The sequence below is a fragment of the Thunnus albacares genome, chromosome 4 (genome assembly GCF_914725855.1).
Source record: "Thunnus albacares chromosome 4, fThuAlb1.1, whole genome shotgun sequence".
Lineage (NCBI taxonomy): Eukaryota > Metazoa > Chordata > Actinopteri > Scombriformes > Scombridae > Thunnus > Thunnus albacares.
Window position 1 is genome coordinate 34,704,010 of NC_058109.1, and position 18,230 is coordinate 34,722,239.

General features: G+C 37.1%; 1 protein-coding gene across 1 annotated transcript; it reads right to left on the reverse strand.

Moving 5' to 3' along the window:
* Positions 1 to 668: 668 nt before the first annotated feature.
* On the reverse strand, positions 669 to 17,268 carry si:ch73-267c23.10 (serine incorporator 3). Its single transcript, XM_044349175.1, has 10 exons — positions 16,996 to 17,268; positions 12,992 to 13,153; positions 10,522 to 10,715; positions 7,965 to 8,044; positions 7,723 to 7,860; positions 7,236 to 7,405; positions 5,433 to 5,523; positions 4,710 to 4,911; positions 3,198 to 3,425; positions 669 to 2,087 (listed from the first exon to the last, which is right to left on the reverse strand). Exons 1-10 carry the CDS (start codon positions 17,032 to 17,034, stop codon positions 1,952 to 1,954), a joined length of 1,440 nt encoding a protein of 479 aa, XP_044205110.1. The 5' UTR covers positions 17,035 to 17,268; the 3' UTR covers positions 669 to 1,951.
* Positions 17,269 to 18,230: the final 962 nt, after the last annotated feature.

Below are 18,230 nucleotides of genomic sequence, written 5' to 3' on the forward strand. Positions count from 1 at the left end.
TAGACTGTAATGAGGTCGAATTAGGTTAGTTTCAGTGTCCCACCAACTAAACCAGGTGTGCTGAGAGTTTATCTATCTGATATTTAGCTGATGTTGGTTAACTTAAATAGCAGGAGTTGGTATTTATTGACTTTAAATAACGAGTTTATGTGCACCTCTAAAGAGCACAAGTTTTACTGGACAGATACCAACAGATGTTGCTTGTCATGTAACAGGACCTATAAGTGTTCTGCTGGTCTGCATACAGGCACGGTGGGCCAAATCATGTGGACTGTGCTACTGGATTAATTATTGACTTTTGGTGTCAAACTCGCCTTTATTCTCTCCCAGAATTTCACTGTTGCTTTAACTCACAACACCGAATTTGCTGTGAAGAGCCAGACTACTTTGATAAATTTGAATATTTAACACATCAGGGACCACATTAAAAAAGTGCAAAACCCCTAAATCCCCTGCCCAGTTTTCAGAACACAGTCTCTTCATATCAGCATATGTGGAAGTGCTTATCAATACAGATCACCAAATCAGCTCATACAAACTGTCATGTTACATATTAATACTTACTGGTGTAAGTTTCAAATCTTTTTCAAAACAATTTTTCAACATGAGGAAACAATAAGGAAAAAATAAACAATTAATACATTTAAATGAGAATGGTGATGCACTGGTAAAAATAATGTATTACTTTTATTTTGTAAGCTGTATGAACTTCTGAGCTCAAAGTGAGTCCAGTTTGTTCTGTACATTCATCTCTGCTGTGACAAAAGCAAACATAAAGACTATGAATCAGTCCGAACACTTAAACAGAAACCGTGGAAGCACTACAAGAACTCACAGTCTGCTTATAGTCACACACACATAGTATGCCACATAGTAACTACAGTAAAGGCATTTGGTCAGTGTTGGTGTCTCACATAAATCTGGTTTGATTCTTAAACATATTTTGCCATTCAAATAATGCTGACATTTCTTACAAAACATAAATGTATTGAGGATTAAAAAAAGACAACATTCTTTACAAGTAAAATCATATTAAATATTAAAGCTACTATATGGAGTCAAAGTGATGCACAGAAAATAAAATCATCACCCAGTTCAGCTTTAAACAAATATTTTGATTGTATCTGTGTCATCATGTCACTTCTGTGAATTTTATTTTACAACCTGAAACTATCACATCTCAAAGACACCTTTATATTGAATAACCTGGTCCATAAATATTTGGCAGAAACTTAAATTGACTTTAAGTCATATTGCAGTAATGTGTCATGTTTATGAGCAGTTTACAACCATATTCTATATATACTATATTCAAATATCTTATAACATATAAGGCATAAAAAGGCATAGATAGCAGCATACTATATCAGCTTACTACTAACTGCTGTATGCAGGTCACAAACCAGCCCTCAGTGCTGCAATGGGGATGATTGTAATACTGACATTTCTAAAACATTCATATTTTTTAAGTAATACAAAGAATTAAGAAGGAATTGTTTGGTTTAATCTGAAAGATATTTGTTGTTGAAACAGCAGAAAATAGCCAGTTTCAAGCACATCATCTCAAAATGCAAGACTGTTTGATTTTGGACCTTGTAGTTGATTCACTATTCACAAAAACATCAAATGGAATGCTTTTCATCTTAGAGTGTTATTGTGCTTCAATAGAAAATGTGTGATTGTCTTTGAATGCCCAAGCAACTGCTACTGACTGGTATGAAATCACTACAGTTAATACCTGTAACTGAAGCAGCTGTTATGGCACCTCTGAATCAGTTCATTAATAGAAAGAAAATACAACGAAATAATGAAATGAAACTCCAGCTAAATGTACAAAATGTGAGTCTACTTTAAATTTGACAGTAAGACAAGTAGGCAATATGGTTGGAGTTTACACAAAAAACAAGGAGGTTTGTGGAGGACAAAGTGGAGTCAGAGATGGAGATGCTGATCAGCTGAAGTCTCGGTTGGTGAGGATCATGGGGGCCACCAGGGTCCAGATGTACATGGCCAAACACACCCAGCTGGAGGTGATCTTCACCCACACTGCCGGCCACTTGCTGGTTATGGTGTAGTCTGCATCAGGGCTGTCAGGAGGACAACGCAAACAAAAGGTCTTTCAGTCATTATCCTTCACTTGTCACATTTAAAGGTGGAAAAAACATATTTAATCTACATTAAAATATGGTGCCAGACAGTACGAACAGTCTCTTTGTACACTTGACGGTGTATAATCAGCAAGACAAATCATTAAAGTGAAATTCTGGTAATTTTCAGCCTGGGTCATTCTCATAATTTTGGTCATTCAGCTGGCTGATTGTCCTTTAAATAGATCCCTGAGCTGTAAGCAGCAATGGCTAATCCAGACGGCTACTTTTCTATTTACTTTCGGCTGGACTCAGGGACAAGTGCTGAAATTATTTATGTAAAACTGAAAATGATTTGCAAAGCTTTGCTTGTCCCGATATGTTGTTTTGAGTTGTGTATCAAGCATGACCAACAAATAACAAATGAAAAATGCAGTTTCCTTCTGTTTGAGTGTTGTTTGCTAAAAACTACAGTGGCTGTCTTAGGAAATTATGTCAATATCTCAGTACGAACCAATATGCTTGGGGCTGAGAGTCACAGACAGGTTTGAGAATTCAGAAATATTGAGAGATGGACTAACACATTGTTGGTTTTGGTCTTTTCATGGTAAGCAGTAACAGTAAGCAAAATAAAGAATAACACCAGCTTAATTCTTTAAAAGCTTGCTGTAGACATGAAATGTTAAATGAGGTTACACATCTGTAAAATAACATCTGCCTTGACCGCCCTGCAAAGCAAAACCAAAAAAAAATGTACATGTACAAATACAATACACAATAGAATGTACAAATGTTAACAAGGGTTGTGATAATCAATGGTGTCATTTAAAAGAGTTTTCTGATTGAAAGCTGGCAAAATAATAGAGCAGTCTGCAGTGAGTGCTGTATGTGATGCTAGGTGCAGCAGCATGTCATGTGGATGATATGCAGTGCAACATTACATACAATAGTACATTTTCTGTTGCAGTGTTGTGCTGTTTACTGTTTCCTTCTTTTTAGGCATCACACATATTTTCTTCAACCCAATCGGTGCAAACACCAGATTCTGGTGGGTTTTATTCAGCTGGATGGAAATGTACAGGACATACTGTGTTGGGGGGGGGTACTGACCTGTACCAGTTGGTGAGGGTCATCATGATGTAGAGTGAGGCCAGGAAGAGCATGAAGTGGAAGAAGGAGTAGCTGTACTGGACCATGTCCCGCTCATTGTCCTGCACCCGCCTGGGCCCAGTCACCTCCTCTGATAGGTCAGGGCTGCTGCTGTCCTCAGCCAGGATGGCTGAGTCTTTGGAGGCCATGGTGAGCTTGTTCACCTGGCTGGTGCTGGACGTACTAATGCTGAGGGCAGAACACAGATAAACGGATGCTGTGAAACAAACAAACTGACCAAACAGAAAAGGCATCTACACATCTCATACTGAAATCCACGTATCTCATTCTTAGCTCTGATTGGATGCTACCACTTTCACATACCTACAGGAGTAGGCTAAGGTGCAATTGTTTTACTTCTAATAAACTGAACTGTACTTGTATGGCTGACAAAACAATTCCACCTTAAGGTCCATTTAGTTGCTGTTCTGGAACTTTTGATCATATCACATCATCTTTGTTAGCAGATGATCCAGTTCAATGGATTAGAAGATATTCAAATTTTATTTTTTTTCTGAGGACTTTAAGGACTTCTTGTCCATGTTGTTGGCTTAAAAGTTGAGTTTCAAAGTTCATTTTTGAACTTGGAGTGTGGAGCAGTGGACAAGTGAAGATGATTAGTCGATTAATTGTTTACTTGCCAACTATTAAATTAACTGGCAACTATTTTGATGATCAATTAATTATTTTGACTAATTTTTTAAGAAAGCAATGTCCAAATTCTCTGATTCCAGCTTCTCAAATGTGAGTATTTTCTTGTTTCTTTAGTCCTCTTTGACAATAAACCATTAAACTGAATATCTTTGGGTTGTGGACAAAAGAAGACATTTGAGGACTTCATCTTGGACTTTGGGAAAAATTGATCAACATTCTTCACCATTTTCTGACATTTTATGGACCAAATGACTAATTGAGAAAATAATTGTCAGATTTATCAATAATGAAATCAAACTGATACTAAATGGACACTGAATTTACTTCTGTTTTACTTACAGTAAATACTAACAACGGTCATTACATAATATATTTTATGTGTTATTACAGTGAAGAGGGCTTGCATGTGATGTAATTGAGCCTCCAGGAACAGTGCTGAGCTGAGCTGTGAAGTGCAGGTCCTGTGACTCCCATGAGTTCAAAAACATTTTTCCTTTAGAGAGCCCATACTGATTTTATGATCTGAATTGAAAGGACTGTGTTCATATTTTTCTACAAAGTATATCAGGAAATATGTCTTTCTTCGCTCAGTGAGAAACACACTGACTGAGCAACAACAAGGCTGTTAGCTGTGAGAGGCCCATCAATAATCAGTTAAAAATTCTCTGTTTCCACCTATCAATGCGTGCACATTGCAAAACCACAACTGAACCAGGACCATTCCCTGAAATTATTTTCATGTGAAAACTTTGCAGTTGACAGGAAATTTTGAACATGAATACCAATGTTTCCTATCTTACCCAGGGGGAGTAATCCTACCTGGAGTAGAGGATGCACAGGACAAATATAACAAGCCCCACAATGCTCTGGGCGTCCCACCACTGCAGGTACGGGGACGTCAGGACGGGTTCCTTTGTCGTGATGATCACCACAGCTGTCTGGTTCTCCATCTCCAAAGGGGCCGGTGTGGGGGCTGCGATCTGCTGGAAGATACTCAGCAGGCTGGGGTTACATTCTCGGTCTGAAAAATACAGGAAAATATTTTGGATGTACAGAGACTCATCCTGATAGAAAATATATCTCATGTGCAGGCATGTTCCTGACTTTCACATGCCTTCATAGTTCTTGTTCTGTTCTTGGGAAAAATGATTGCAAGCATAGGACATGAGATCCATGAAACTTACATGAAAATTACACTTAAACCATTACAAATCAATAGCTATAGTCTTTGTGTAGATACTTTTGCAAAGAAATCAATTAACTACAGCATGTTATGCTGCTTAAAGCGTAACATGCACCATGCATTTTGAACAGAACAACCAAAAGCATAACTAGCTAAAGCGATAAATCACAGTAAAATGACATAAAAAAGGCTGCAATTTCTTTAAAATGAGAGCAACATTGCACAAAAACAAATGCTAGAGACTGAGACATCTTCCTGTTTCTTGTCTGAGGGTAATAGCTGCAGTTATTTCTGGAGCCCATCACTGCATCATTATTATCATTACTGGAACATTTCAAGCAAACAACAAACATTCTCACCAGGCTCATTGCTCATGGCAGACCAGGTCAGAAACATGGTGTACAGGGTGATGATAGAGGACTGCAGAAGACCTGAACGTGGCTGAGACTCCTGGGACACACACACACAGATAAGATAGTCATAAATCTATAAATTCATTATAATAACACTCTACACTTGTGCATGCATGTTAAACTGGTGTCATGTATATGTATTATCTCAAAAAGAAGCATGAAAAACAATGATTAAAGATTTTGGAAATAGAAATACTCCATGGCAACTGAACAATCTCCACAGATGAAGATTGCAAGATGTGGTTGACAGTAGGGAAAAAGCCAGTAAGTGGACCTTGAGTGAAGGTTATTATGTTTAATTTATTGTTTAATTTTTGAAAAAAATCCTCTGAAGTTTCTCAACTTTACTCTGATGGCTTGAGATAACCAACAGTGTCCATATGTTGTTAGTTTACTTTATTTTCCTTTTCAAACACTCTATTTGAAAATGAGTGAGTGTGAGCTCATGAGTGAAGTTCAGAAATGCAGACGGTCATTTGAGAAGATCTTTGGTCCAAAAGAAGATATTCCAACAATGTAACATTGAAATGATAATTGCAATATATTTTGGGATTTAACCCTCCAATTGTGTAAGGGTCAAATTTGACCCATTTTCAAGTTTAGATGTGTGAAATTTAATTTTTAAAACAAGCCTTCATTTCATCCTCTACAATGAATACAATAAAACAAATTTTTATCATTTTTCTAGAGACTTACATTCATTTCCTGGAGACTTACCCTAACCCTAACCATAACCTTAAACACTTACCCAAAAATCAGCTTTTCCCCCATTTGGGGATACAGCAGTTAACTGGTCTTTAGTCTGAAATTTGTCCCCAAAAGAAGCCTAAGATAGACACACACACACGCACGCACACACAGACACAGACACACATCTCCTGTTCCCCAGCTGTATAGCAGTATATGGGCTGGGGCTTTTTTTCCCTCACATCTCACTGCACACCTGGCACAGCATGCACATTCTTAACGTGCAAGAAAATATAAACAAGTTATTTTGGGAATTATTTTGTTTATCAGATCATCTCATGGTCTTATTTGACTGTTCTGTTCATCATAAGCAATAAAACAGATAAATTGTGCCTATTCTAAACTAAAAACGATTTGTATATTGGAAGTTTAAATGTGGTCTAAGGTACAGAAAATACCAAAGTAAGTATATATAAATTATGGTTATTGATGAATAATAAGTCACTTAGCAGGTAAAATATTTTACTGGATGATAATTAGTGTTTTTTTCAGCACTTGTTAATGAATTCAAAGATGGGTCAAATTTGACCCATGAACACTAAAGATGTAAACCCTTTTCTAACACATTGGGAGGGTTAAAGTGATTAACATAAAAACGAAAATAAGATGCCTGTAAGTCAAACACACAGGTAAAGCACACATAAAAACAGTAATGGTAGGAATAAAAGTCAAAGTAAAGAGAATAAATGGAGCCTGAGTGATATAGTGGGAGGGTGGATGTAATAACACGAACACTTGGACAATCACCATGCACCATATCCTTCCTTTGTGAACCCCTGTGATGCTTTAACACTGTGTCAGAGAGGTGACTCATTTTTGAGAGCGTATGTACCATAATACTATTATACTGTGTTGTGTTCCCTACTAAATAAAACTAGACTTTACAGGTGTTCCACATAATGCGTCCACCTCCTATATCTCATGTTTCTGCATTGCTGCATCAAATGACTGCTTATCCTTCACTGAATGTTCGGCACTAAAGCACTGCTCTCTGTCCTGTACCTGTACTTTAGGCAGCACAGAGACAACAGAGGCCACGATGCAGAACAACATGTTGAAGCTGATGAAGAACTTGTTAATGAAGCATCCATCAGGCTTGGTGTAGAAGACGAAGAACAGCACCACGGCAGTAAATGACAGCATGTAGCTGAGGATTGTGACCCCCAGCAAAGCTGAAAGCAAAAGGTGGAACAGGTAAATATCTGATACAAAAATACACAAAAAATTATCAATAGGCATAAAAGAAATCTATATATTTCAAATCTTAAGTGTTCACCCTGTTTCCACAGATTTGAAATGTTTGTTTTACACTTATTTCAGCTGTCAGTCGTTCCTCTTTTTTTAATCATGACACTGTAAACTACATTCAAAAATCAAGCTATTTTAGTGTGCGTGTCGTCATTTTAAAATGCATTTCATTTTGTTATTTAAAAGTTAGAGTTAGAAGTTGTATACAGCATGTAACTGGGCCACAGCTTGAGTCACTGACCTGCATACCAGCCCCTGGAGTTGCCGGTCTCCATTCTGTCCACCCAGGACTCGTTCCAGGAGTGGGCAAAGTCCACCAGCAGCACCAGCTGGATCAGAATGAAAAAGAAAGCTCCACCGCAGCCCACGATAAACCACGCTGCAACAACAGAGGCACACGGGTCATTTAACGACTCATCTCACTATCATACTCTATATTATCAAAACTCTGTGTATGTTGGATATCATGATCTGAGTTCTTACTGTAGGTAAAAGGCCCATCTGGAATGTAAAAGGCACCGACTGTAATTGCCACCAAGGCAGCAAACTTAAAGAACCAAAATCTGGAAACAAATAGTTACTGGCTGATTACACAGTAGAACACACATAAACAAACATGTCATAAAAAACAGCTTCAATCACACAATTATAACATATTTTCTATTTTTAGTGTTGTAACAAGAGCATATTTAATCAGTGACCCTCATAGTCAAAACATTTCTTCTAAGTGTAACACTCAGAAGGTAATTTGACTGTCATATAGTAAAAACAACAGAATCACACACTGCAAGGTTTAAAGTGTGACAAACTGTTAGAGCAGTGGGCAGCAGAGGAAGGATGTAAACCAAACACAGAATCCCAGACAAGAACACAGCAGTAAAGCAATCTGTGTAAAATCTGCTTTTCATTTCTGTTTCATTTCACTTTTGTTGAGGAAACATCTTCTTGTGGTTTGTCTGTTGACTTGGATGGAGTCTGACTAACAGAAGACAGGTCTTAATATAACCGCACAGAATCTTTGCTGTTGAAGGTTTTATTGGAGAGAAAAACATGATCCTGATCAAACTTTATATGAAGCGCTGCTTTGTGTCTGGTCTGGTCTCACTGTTCTACAGATCGCTGAAATGATGGTTCATTCTGCATTCTGGTGCAGCTTTGCAAGATGTGTCTGATGGCTTCTGATTCACACTGATGGTCCAGCTGAATTAGTAGACATGTTGTCTTTGGAATTAAATGGGATGTTTAATGTCATTAAATAATATCATTTATCAGTTTTGGCGCTCTAGCACCTGCACACTGCACTACACTTATAAAGAAGGAGAGTTTCTATAAAGGCCTGTATGTTCACTGGTACTAAAACTCACTAAACTAAAATGATTCAGTCATGGTGTATGCACATAGAAATCAACATTAAAGATACGTCATCAAGGGCATTAAAATAATGAACATAAAAGGATTGAAAATGTAAAAAACAAACAAACAAAAAAAAGCAACAATGAAGAATAAACATTTAAATCACGCTGGAATTGTTCATTACTGTTGTATTATTTAAGGAACAGGTCTGAGACTTTTTGTAAAAAAAAAAAAAAGAAATATCAGTATATCAGGTGTTGAAACTAAAATAATTACAGTCTTGATAACTGGCTAATTATTTAGCTTGTACTTCACTTCAGTGTGTCTTGTTTATTAACTTTATATTATTCCATGATTTGTCCTTATTGGATTGATATAGATAATATTGTTTGGCCTAATACATGCTCCTTTAATCTCCATGACCCTCATCTGCTGCAGAAAAGATTTTTTTTAAGATTGATGACTTTCTCAAACTCTAAGTAGGTCTCTGTCCCCCTGTTCAGAAAACTAAACATTCTTTCAGTATATGTCATGAATATTCATCACATATATGGGTTTATTTAAGAATATACTGTATGTTCTTGCTCTTGTTCTTTTAGCAACTTCTTCAAATGTAATTCTCAAATTAACACTCATAATAGCAGAGAGGTTGATCTTCATCTTCCTTTTTACAAATCGATGCATGGCCAAATATCCTGCTGCACACATATAAAATGCCAAAGCACACATTATCAAAAACTTGCTATTCTTTTGAAAAATGTAAAAACTAAATTGTCATCACATTTAAATCATGATTTCTAATTCTTTATTTTATTTTATTTCTTTTCCTTTGATATGATTACTGTCTGCTGATTGGTGAACTCTTGTTCATTTTATGTGTTTCTTATTGTCATTTATTTTCTTTGTATTTTGCTAAATCATGTTCCATTTATTAGTTTTTTCCCTTTTTTTTCTTAAATTGAGAGGTCTGTTGTTAAAGCCTGTGGCTTCTTGACCTCTCCTGTCACATGTTTTATTTCTATTTTTTGTTGAATATGTGTGCAAATAAAAAAATCTGCATCTGAATCTTATCAAGCAAAAACACCAAACTTTTGCTGACTCAGAATCTGTTTACTTGTATCATAGTTTTACATTATCGTAATGTAAATACCTTTGTGGCTGCTGGTCACCAAGTGAGAAACTAAAGAACCTCACTTTGAGCTCTGGTAATGTGATGGGTATTTGTTATATTTTTTATAACTACATGAACTAAATGAGTAATCAAATAATAAAAGAATCAATGGACTAGTGATGTACGGTAGATTGATACTGAAAATAAATGTTGCAATCGCACTAAAGAATCTCAAGACTTCAAAGGTAAGTGCAGGACAAAGGCCACCTGCTAAACAACATATTATATAACTTATCATAACACCTCTGACCTAGTGTCAAAGCGCACAAGTGGAGAGTTCTTTTTGTTTCGGTGAGGATTGACTGTGTCAGGTCAGAATAAAGGAGTCAGTCAGGGCTCTAAAGGGTGTTTTGTCCTCTGTTTCAGCTCATTAACACTTAAAAAGCTGCTTTAAATGCAATTGATGTATGGTTGCTTTTTGTCTCTGTACTTTCCTTACTTGAAACTTCAAAAATGTGAATCTGGAGGCTGATAGTTTTCAAAGAAAGAAAGTAATTCATTGCTGGTGTTACTTACCCATTATGGATGGCGGCACGGTGGTCTCTGCTGTTCTTGATGTTAATCGTAAGAATGGAAAAGCCCAGGAACCACATACTCATGCCAAAGCAGACACGGTACACTGCCTTGTAGCCCACAAACATTTCACAGTTGACATCAGCCTGAAAGTCGGGGATAGAAGAGTCTGCCCCGTCTTCACAGAAGCCTGGAATCTACAGCAAATCACAGGAAATCACATTTGAACTTTACAAAACATCTATGAACTCAACATTATAGATCTCTAACTGACCCAATTTAAGTCAAGTCTGTACTCAGTTAAAATAAAAAGTCACATCTAACCAAAAGTAACTGGTAGTGAAACTTAATTTGACACAGAAAAAAGATGCATGTGGTCATGTGGGCACATTTTTGTGTCAGTAAAAATGTTACAGAACAGAACAAAGCCAAAAGTAAATGCTGTCAGAAAATAGCTGTGGCATTGCGAGGAAACATAAACAACATGTTCAAACACCTGCACAACTGTGTCACACAACATGTTGAGAGCATAAGAACATAATGACATAAAAGTATACTTGATATGGACACTGTTAGATGAAGCAGCGGGTTAACGTCAGTAATTGCTCTAAAACGTCTCATTTACAATCCCTTCAAGCAAAAGTAGCAGAAATTCACTGATCCCAGCAAATGCAAATGCTTTTTTTCTGGTTTTCTTAGTCCTTTATGATGGTACAATGAATATCTTTCAGCTTTGGTCAGTTTGTTGGGCAAAAAAAGGTGAACTTGTAATGGGCATTTTTCACAATGTTCTTTTTTCTAAATGATAAATCCACAAATCAAGAAAATAATACAGAGATTAAGCAATAATGAAAGTGATTGTTAGTTGGAGCCCCGATTTCCGTTTTTAGTAAACAAATTCTGAGTACTTTCTTAACTACTGCGTATGTTAAATATATGTTACTCAGTAACATAATCCATGATTTTCTGTTTACTATTCAGTAAAAAGTGTTAAGAAGAGGTCCGCTGTGAAGTCTACTGGGAGAATCTAATGCACAGGTATATTGAAAAGATTTATTTTCATTTATTGAATAGAGGGAGAACTGACAATTACTCATGATATGGATCACAACTAATTGTCTTTAGAGTAGAACCACTGATGGGTTTAAATCAATTTTGTATTTGTGCAGGTTGATTCTTTTACCCATGAGATGATACGTGAGATTCTAATGTGACCTAATAATATATAACACTCTTAGCTAACATCCTCTCCAGCATTTTATGATTTAACTCAGAGATGAAATGGCAAGATAGGTATCTTATCCTGTTCACAGCCAGCTACTCTGCTGGAGCACACTGTTTTCAGCTAGACCTATTACAAATAATTGACTATCAGGATTTATGTTGGCAGATAAGTAACAAGAAATTGCAGGACAGAAATGCTATAGATGTGTTAGACATCATTTAGAGACAGTGTGGCCACTGTGTAGTTTGTCCAGAAGAGCAGTGACAAGTTGATTTTTACACTGTAAAATGTCCTTCTCAGTACATAAAACACAAGACAGAGTAGCAGCTCTGTGAGGCTGTACTTAAGCTAAATGCTCAAATCACCATGTACACATGCTCACCATGAAAATGCTAGCATTTTAATGCTTTGTACATATAATGTTTACCATGTTCACTAAACGCAAAGTACAGCTGAGGCTGATGGGAATGTCATGAGTCTTGAAGGTGTGCACTGGTTTGTATTGGACAAATTTTGACCTGATGATGTCAATTCATCCTCTGGAGACCATGACTGTGTGAACCAAATTTCAAAGCAATCAATCGACGAGCTGTAACGATATTTCAATAAAGAACTATAAATTCAATCTCAGTCAGAGGATGACCACAGTGGTAGGAATTTATCCTCTATGGACCTTGAATATCTATTGTAAATTTCATGGCTATCCATCTCATAGGTATCGGGATATTTCTCTCTGAACCACATATGTCAACTTCATGGTGGTGCTAGACGAAAAGACAGAGGATCACCATAGTGATTAGGATTCATCCTCTGGACCAAAGTGGTCATGCCACTAGTATGTCCACAAAAAACAAATTTAAGGGATTGTTATCAAAAAATGTTTACGTATGTTATGTGTTTATGTACAATATGTCATCAGATTTTTGAAACTCTAAAGTAATGACATCATTATCTGCCTCAGATCCTGTTGTGATGGATATTTTTGAAAGCTACATCTAACACATCTGCCCTCTCTCTGGCTCATTTATTTGCACTGGCTGTTAAGTGAGAACAATAAGAAGCAATATAGCAGCTACAGCAGTATTAAAGCTGTGTATATATTAGCTGACATTAGCTACTTTAACATCTGTGTATCAGTGTCATTCATCACACATATGGCTTCTTCATCCTGAGCGTTACTTCATCCAGAGTGAATAGAGCTGTTCGTTCTCTCTATTCATTTGCTGTATTTCCAGGATCCTGTCATACCCTTTTAAGCTGCTGATCCACACCCGGCGACAGCATGATGCAGGCAACAATGGTCCCCAGCAGCAAGATGGAGGCGTAGATGATCCTAGTCACCGTGGAGTTCCTGCTGTTCGGACAGCAGCTGCACATCAGACATGTAGCACCGCTGCACAGGCATGGCACCTGGGGACAAACAAAAGCAGACATTCAGCATCTGAAAGGAGGAGAAGGTCAGAAAGATTCTTTCTTGGTTGAACAGTGAGAGAGATATCAGGGCATAAAAAAACATGTTGTATTTTTGGTTAGCAGGAGGCTAAAGTCAATGGCTTTTCACAGACTGTTAATAATGGTATATCAGATTGGACACAAGAGAAAGGACATTGTTAAAGCATCATCTGAAAGTCATCTGCCAAGACAGTATCATCTGATGATCACTGACCTGATCACTGGCCTTTGGCTGAACTAAAGGCCCCCGTTCAACTCCTGAACTTATCTACCAACAGTGTATTGTCAGTTTGCAGACCTTGACCATGGAATGCAAGGATAATTTTTCCAGTAGTAGGGGGGAGACTCTCACAGAAAGGAGTATCTCAGTGAAGACTGACCTTGCATGTCAGCTGTAGGAGTCATGGTCAGAGAATGAAATGTTCAGAGGACTGTGGATGGGTAGGACGACATGTACTACCTGAGGACAAATTGTTCTGCCAGTTTTGTCTTTCACTTGTGATAAATCTTGAAACTGCTTGTTCAATCTTTAGTGGAGTGTAAATTGACAGAAATACGCTGTGAAAAACTAAACTATTATAGTATTTATTTTTATTTTAAAAGAACTGCGCCTAACATAAATAACTTATTTCCATGCATAGTCCAATAAGCATTTATTCCAGTCATCTGGGTTACAACAAATAAATGATGGAAACACTGTTAAAAAAATAATAATAACGAAATAGAAACAGCATTTACACATATGTTTTGGCAATATAAACTAAATGTGAAAGCATACATTTATGTCACTTTGTAAGCAAAAATGGCCAAAATTCACTGATTTCAGCTCCTCAAATGTGAATATTTGCTGCTATTCTTTGTCTTTTATGACAGTAAAGTGAATGTGTTTGAGTTCTAGATTGTTGGTTGGAAAAAACAATGTGAAGACAACATTTTTCATAGTTTTCCAACATTTTTTAGACCAAATGATTAATAGATGATGAAAATAATAATTTGTCAAAACCCTAAAAAGGGAAGGTGGAAATTAAAGATACATATTTTGTTATAGTGCCCAACAATGGCAATAAATTGCATTAAATTCTTCCCATTATGAAGCTATGGTGGAGAACGTGTTGTATAAATCAGTCTAGAGACAGACATTGAGACACCGATTACAGTTACGGTTATTTGTAATGTCAATGTAACAACTTTATCGTCTAATTACACCGGCATCCATGTGTGGAATATTTACATTCATAATAAATAAATAATGAACCATTTTCTTAGTTGCTGAAACAAAACCATCGTCCATAGGGGTGCAACGGATCATAACATGGTTTTGAGTCACAGATTGGATCATTTTTTTGGATCAGCAAAAAAAAAAAAAAAAAAAAAAAGGGGGGGGGGGGGGGGGGGGGGGGGGCAAATAAAACTTTGCTTTCCACTTATTATGTAAAACACTTAAACAGGGGAACTTTTGCCCATGGTCTTAAATGAAAACAACATTTAAGATGTCCAATGTTCAAATAAAATCTTATAATATATAAAATATTCAAAACTAAATTGTTAAATTAGAGTGCAATATGAGGCATGATACATTCTTTTTTTCTAGCAGCAGGGTGGTGTGTGTGGGATTGAGTTAAGATAAACTACAGTGTGTGTGTTCATGGTAATGAGGAAACATGTCACCCAGTGCAACAGTGTGACTCATTAATGTGTTTTTAATATGTTTTGGACAACAATGGAGCTCTACGGCACACAGGAATAAGATATATCAGGGTGCAGATACACACACAATGCTTGTTAGTGGGATCAATGTTGGTTTTGGACTTATAAAAGGTCGATAACAAAAATATTATGTCCTTGTTATGTCCTTCAAAGGCTGCTTGAGGCTTGTATTTCCTCTGTTTCTTTGGACCCTGTTGTAAAGCTGCTTACACCACTGTGATTGTGTTCCCTGTTTCTATAGTGGGGGTTGGCCAAAACTGACACAAATGGAAAGAAATTGAATTTTCCTTTTAAGTGCAACAACTACTGATTCTGATTGTGGAACAGGCCTTTAAACTACATAACACATGAACAGTAAAAGTGAGGGCTATATCTGAGGCTATTAGTGGCCTACATTCAGTAAGTTTCACTTCATGAATAACAGGCTCATTGACCTACATTAACATCTGTGTATTCATTTACAATCAACCACTGATTACACTGCTTTAAATGTCTGTCTATCTCCTACACTAACCACTGAGAGGAGTCCAGATATGGAGGCCCGGAAGATTGTCAACAAGTTAATACCCCTGCGGCCAGACAAGGTCAGCTTACCACAGCCACAGACTAGGCCATGCAAATGTGTGCCAGATAACACACAGCTAGCACATGACCAAGCAAGCCACGCTCTGTCCTGACCAGAACCAAAATACACCCTGGAAATTTGTTTATAAGCGTAGAATTGCCAGAAGCAAGGTCTTTATTCTGCTTGAACTTCACAGGAGCTTTGACAGACAAGAGAAACTTACTGCCGAAATGATTAGTTGATTCATATATTTGTCAAATTGATGACAATTTTTATAATTTACTAATCGTTTAATCTATAATCAAGTATGTATCCCAAATATTTGCTGAGGAATGTGAGAATTTGGTGCTTCTCTCTTTCAAAATCACTGTAAAGTCAACACCTGTGTTATTTGATAATTGGACAAATTGTGATAAATGTTTGTCTTTTTTTTGACATTTTGAAATAGTGAAAGAATAAAATTAATAGATAAATAGATAAAATAATTATTAAACATTTGTGTTACCTGGCACCTTAAGCCTTTCATCCTTATACAAGATGTTCTTGTAGTATTTGTCCTAATCCTGATCATTTATCTGAAATCCTGTCCCTGCCTGTTATTACATGCTGTTCTTTGCTCTTATGTCACATAAATACACGCTGTTGCCACCATCTGCATCCATTAGGCTATGTTGGCAGCATTTGTGAAAATTAAGCTTGTTGTGCTCTTACAACAAGGCAACAAAGCAGAGTTAATCCAATTAATCACGTGTAAGCAGATGACCAACTGTTATGATTAACCCTTTGCTAGTTCTGTCTATAGTCCCTCGTGTTAGCAGTATTTTATCATCTTCACCGACATTGAGCAGGTTAACTATAGGTAACACTGTAATATATTACTGTGACTCAGTCCGGAAGACACCACGAATAACATGTCAGTTCTCTTCATGGAAATAAGCGCATTTTAATTAGCCCATGTGCTTGTTGGCATTTATCTGAAATGTCTTTGTGAGGTGTCAACAGAGACTTCGACATATCTCCTACGCATCTTATTCAATAATATTTTAACCATTACGAGAGGTTCGGCTGATATGACTTTCTATCACCGTAAGTTACGTTGTTGTTATTGGTGGTCGGAAGTAAACAACGTTTGAACGTTTCAATGAAAAAGCTTGGGAAAAGAGCAAAGCGCGATTAAAATAAAAGGTGATTTGGTTCTCAGTTCATCCCACAAAAACACAAGGCGGATGAGAACAGAATGAAACGACTGCAGATGGCAGAAATTTAACCAAAATGAGTGCTGCTTTTACCAATAAAGCCACTAAGTTACTCTATGTTATATCTCGGCCCAAAAGCGAGAACAGGAGGACAAGCAGCAGATATTTGGATGGAGTTTGGCGTTTCGGTCTCTATACAGGGGAGCAGTATACTGTATTGTAAAGACATTACCTGTTGCTTATTACCCTTCATGACGTCACCCTATCTTACATCAATTTAAAACAAGGTGGCTGTAAATAAGACAGTTCATATTCGCAATATCAAAACTTACCCAGCTTGCGAAGGAAAAGGCCCCCAGAACAGCTCCCATGTCTGTCAAGTTTGAGTCCAGGAGCGGACAGTCGGTAAATCCGTGTTCTTCCTCCCGCTCCCTGTCCTCTGACCCTCCAGGGCGGATTTCAAACACTAAACCAGGAAACTTAAGTGTTTAATTGTCAGGCAGCTGTAGGCAGGACGGAAGAGGAACAGTTAACACAGCACAATGTGCAATGTGAAGCCTTAATACTACAAATGCTCTTTGGTTGGCTTGTGTGATACAGTTATGTTTTTTCCGTTCAGTGCGTCTGTGCGCGCGTCATGTCATGCTGAATTACGTCATTACGGCGTTGACTACTTATGAACTGTGCATTGACCCAAATATGCGCCACGACAATAAAGCCAAGACTGACCTTTCTCATTAAATAATCAGAGTACTTATTAATAACATTTAACAATAAATACACTGTAATATGTATGTACATGTAGGCAGTGGCGGAAGAAATATTCAGATCCTTTACTTCAGTAAAAGTACCAAGATAGCAATGTAATACTGAATTACAAGTAAAAGTCCTGCTTGAAAAATCCTACTTAAGCACATAAGTATCATCAGCAAAATGTACTTAAAGTATCAAGGTAAAAGTAGGCTACTTGTTTCATCCCGCTGACTGATATATTATTATATGGGCTATGACATGATTAGATTATTAATAGTGTAGCATCAGTGTGTAAGCGGCATGTTACTGTTGTCACAATGAACAATGATGCGTTACATTAATGCAATTATTTGTAATTTTTACATTTATGTTCTTGTGTTTTCTCTTCTTGAATTGTTATGCACCACAGCACCAAATTCCTTGTATGTTTAAACCTATTTAGTATTTAACCCTGTTTCTGATTTTAGCTGCTGGAGGTGGAGCTAGTTTCAACTACTTTATATACAGCCAGCTAGTTTAGTCCAGTGACCTAGGGGTCGGGCCCCTCCAAAGGGTCACCAGATCAATCTTAGGGGCGGTGAGATGATACATCGGAGAGGAAAGAAGAAAAACTAAGTTCTGATACACAAATCTGTTTTCAGTTTTTGGACTTTTTCTCTATCATCATTTATTTATCATTTGAACATTTATTGAAATGGAAGCATGTGAGAAGTTTAGAGGGAAAAATCACTATTTGGTGGAGCTGTTAACAACTCATAGACATGTGAAATGTGACCCCGACTACACACTGCTTTTTGTAAGACGTCAAAAGCCC

Bases quoted from the DNA above. Each gene is read 5' to 3' on its own strand.
- si:ch73-267c23.10 (XM_044349175.1), bottom strand. From the start codon at position 17,034: ATGGGAGCTGTTCTGGGGGCCTTTTCCTTCGCAAGCTGG. The intron at 10,716-12,991 runs GTATGACAGGAT...GATTTGCTGTAG, and splicing joins TGGATCAGCAGCTTAAAAGG to ATTCCAGGCTTCTGTGAAGA. The intron at 7,861-7,964 runs GTAAGAACTCAG...CTGTTGTTGCAG, and splicing joins AGATGGGCCTTTTACCTACA to CGTGGTTTATCGTGGGCTGC.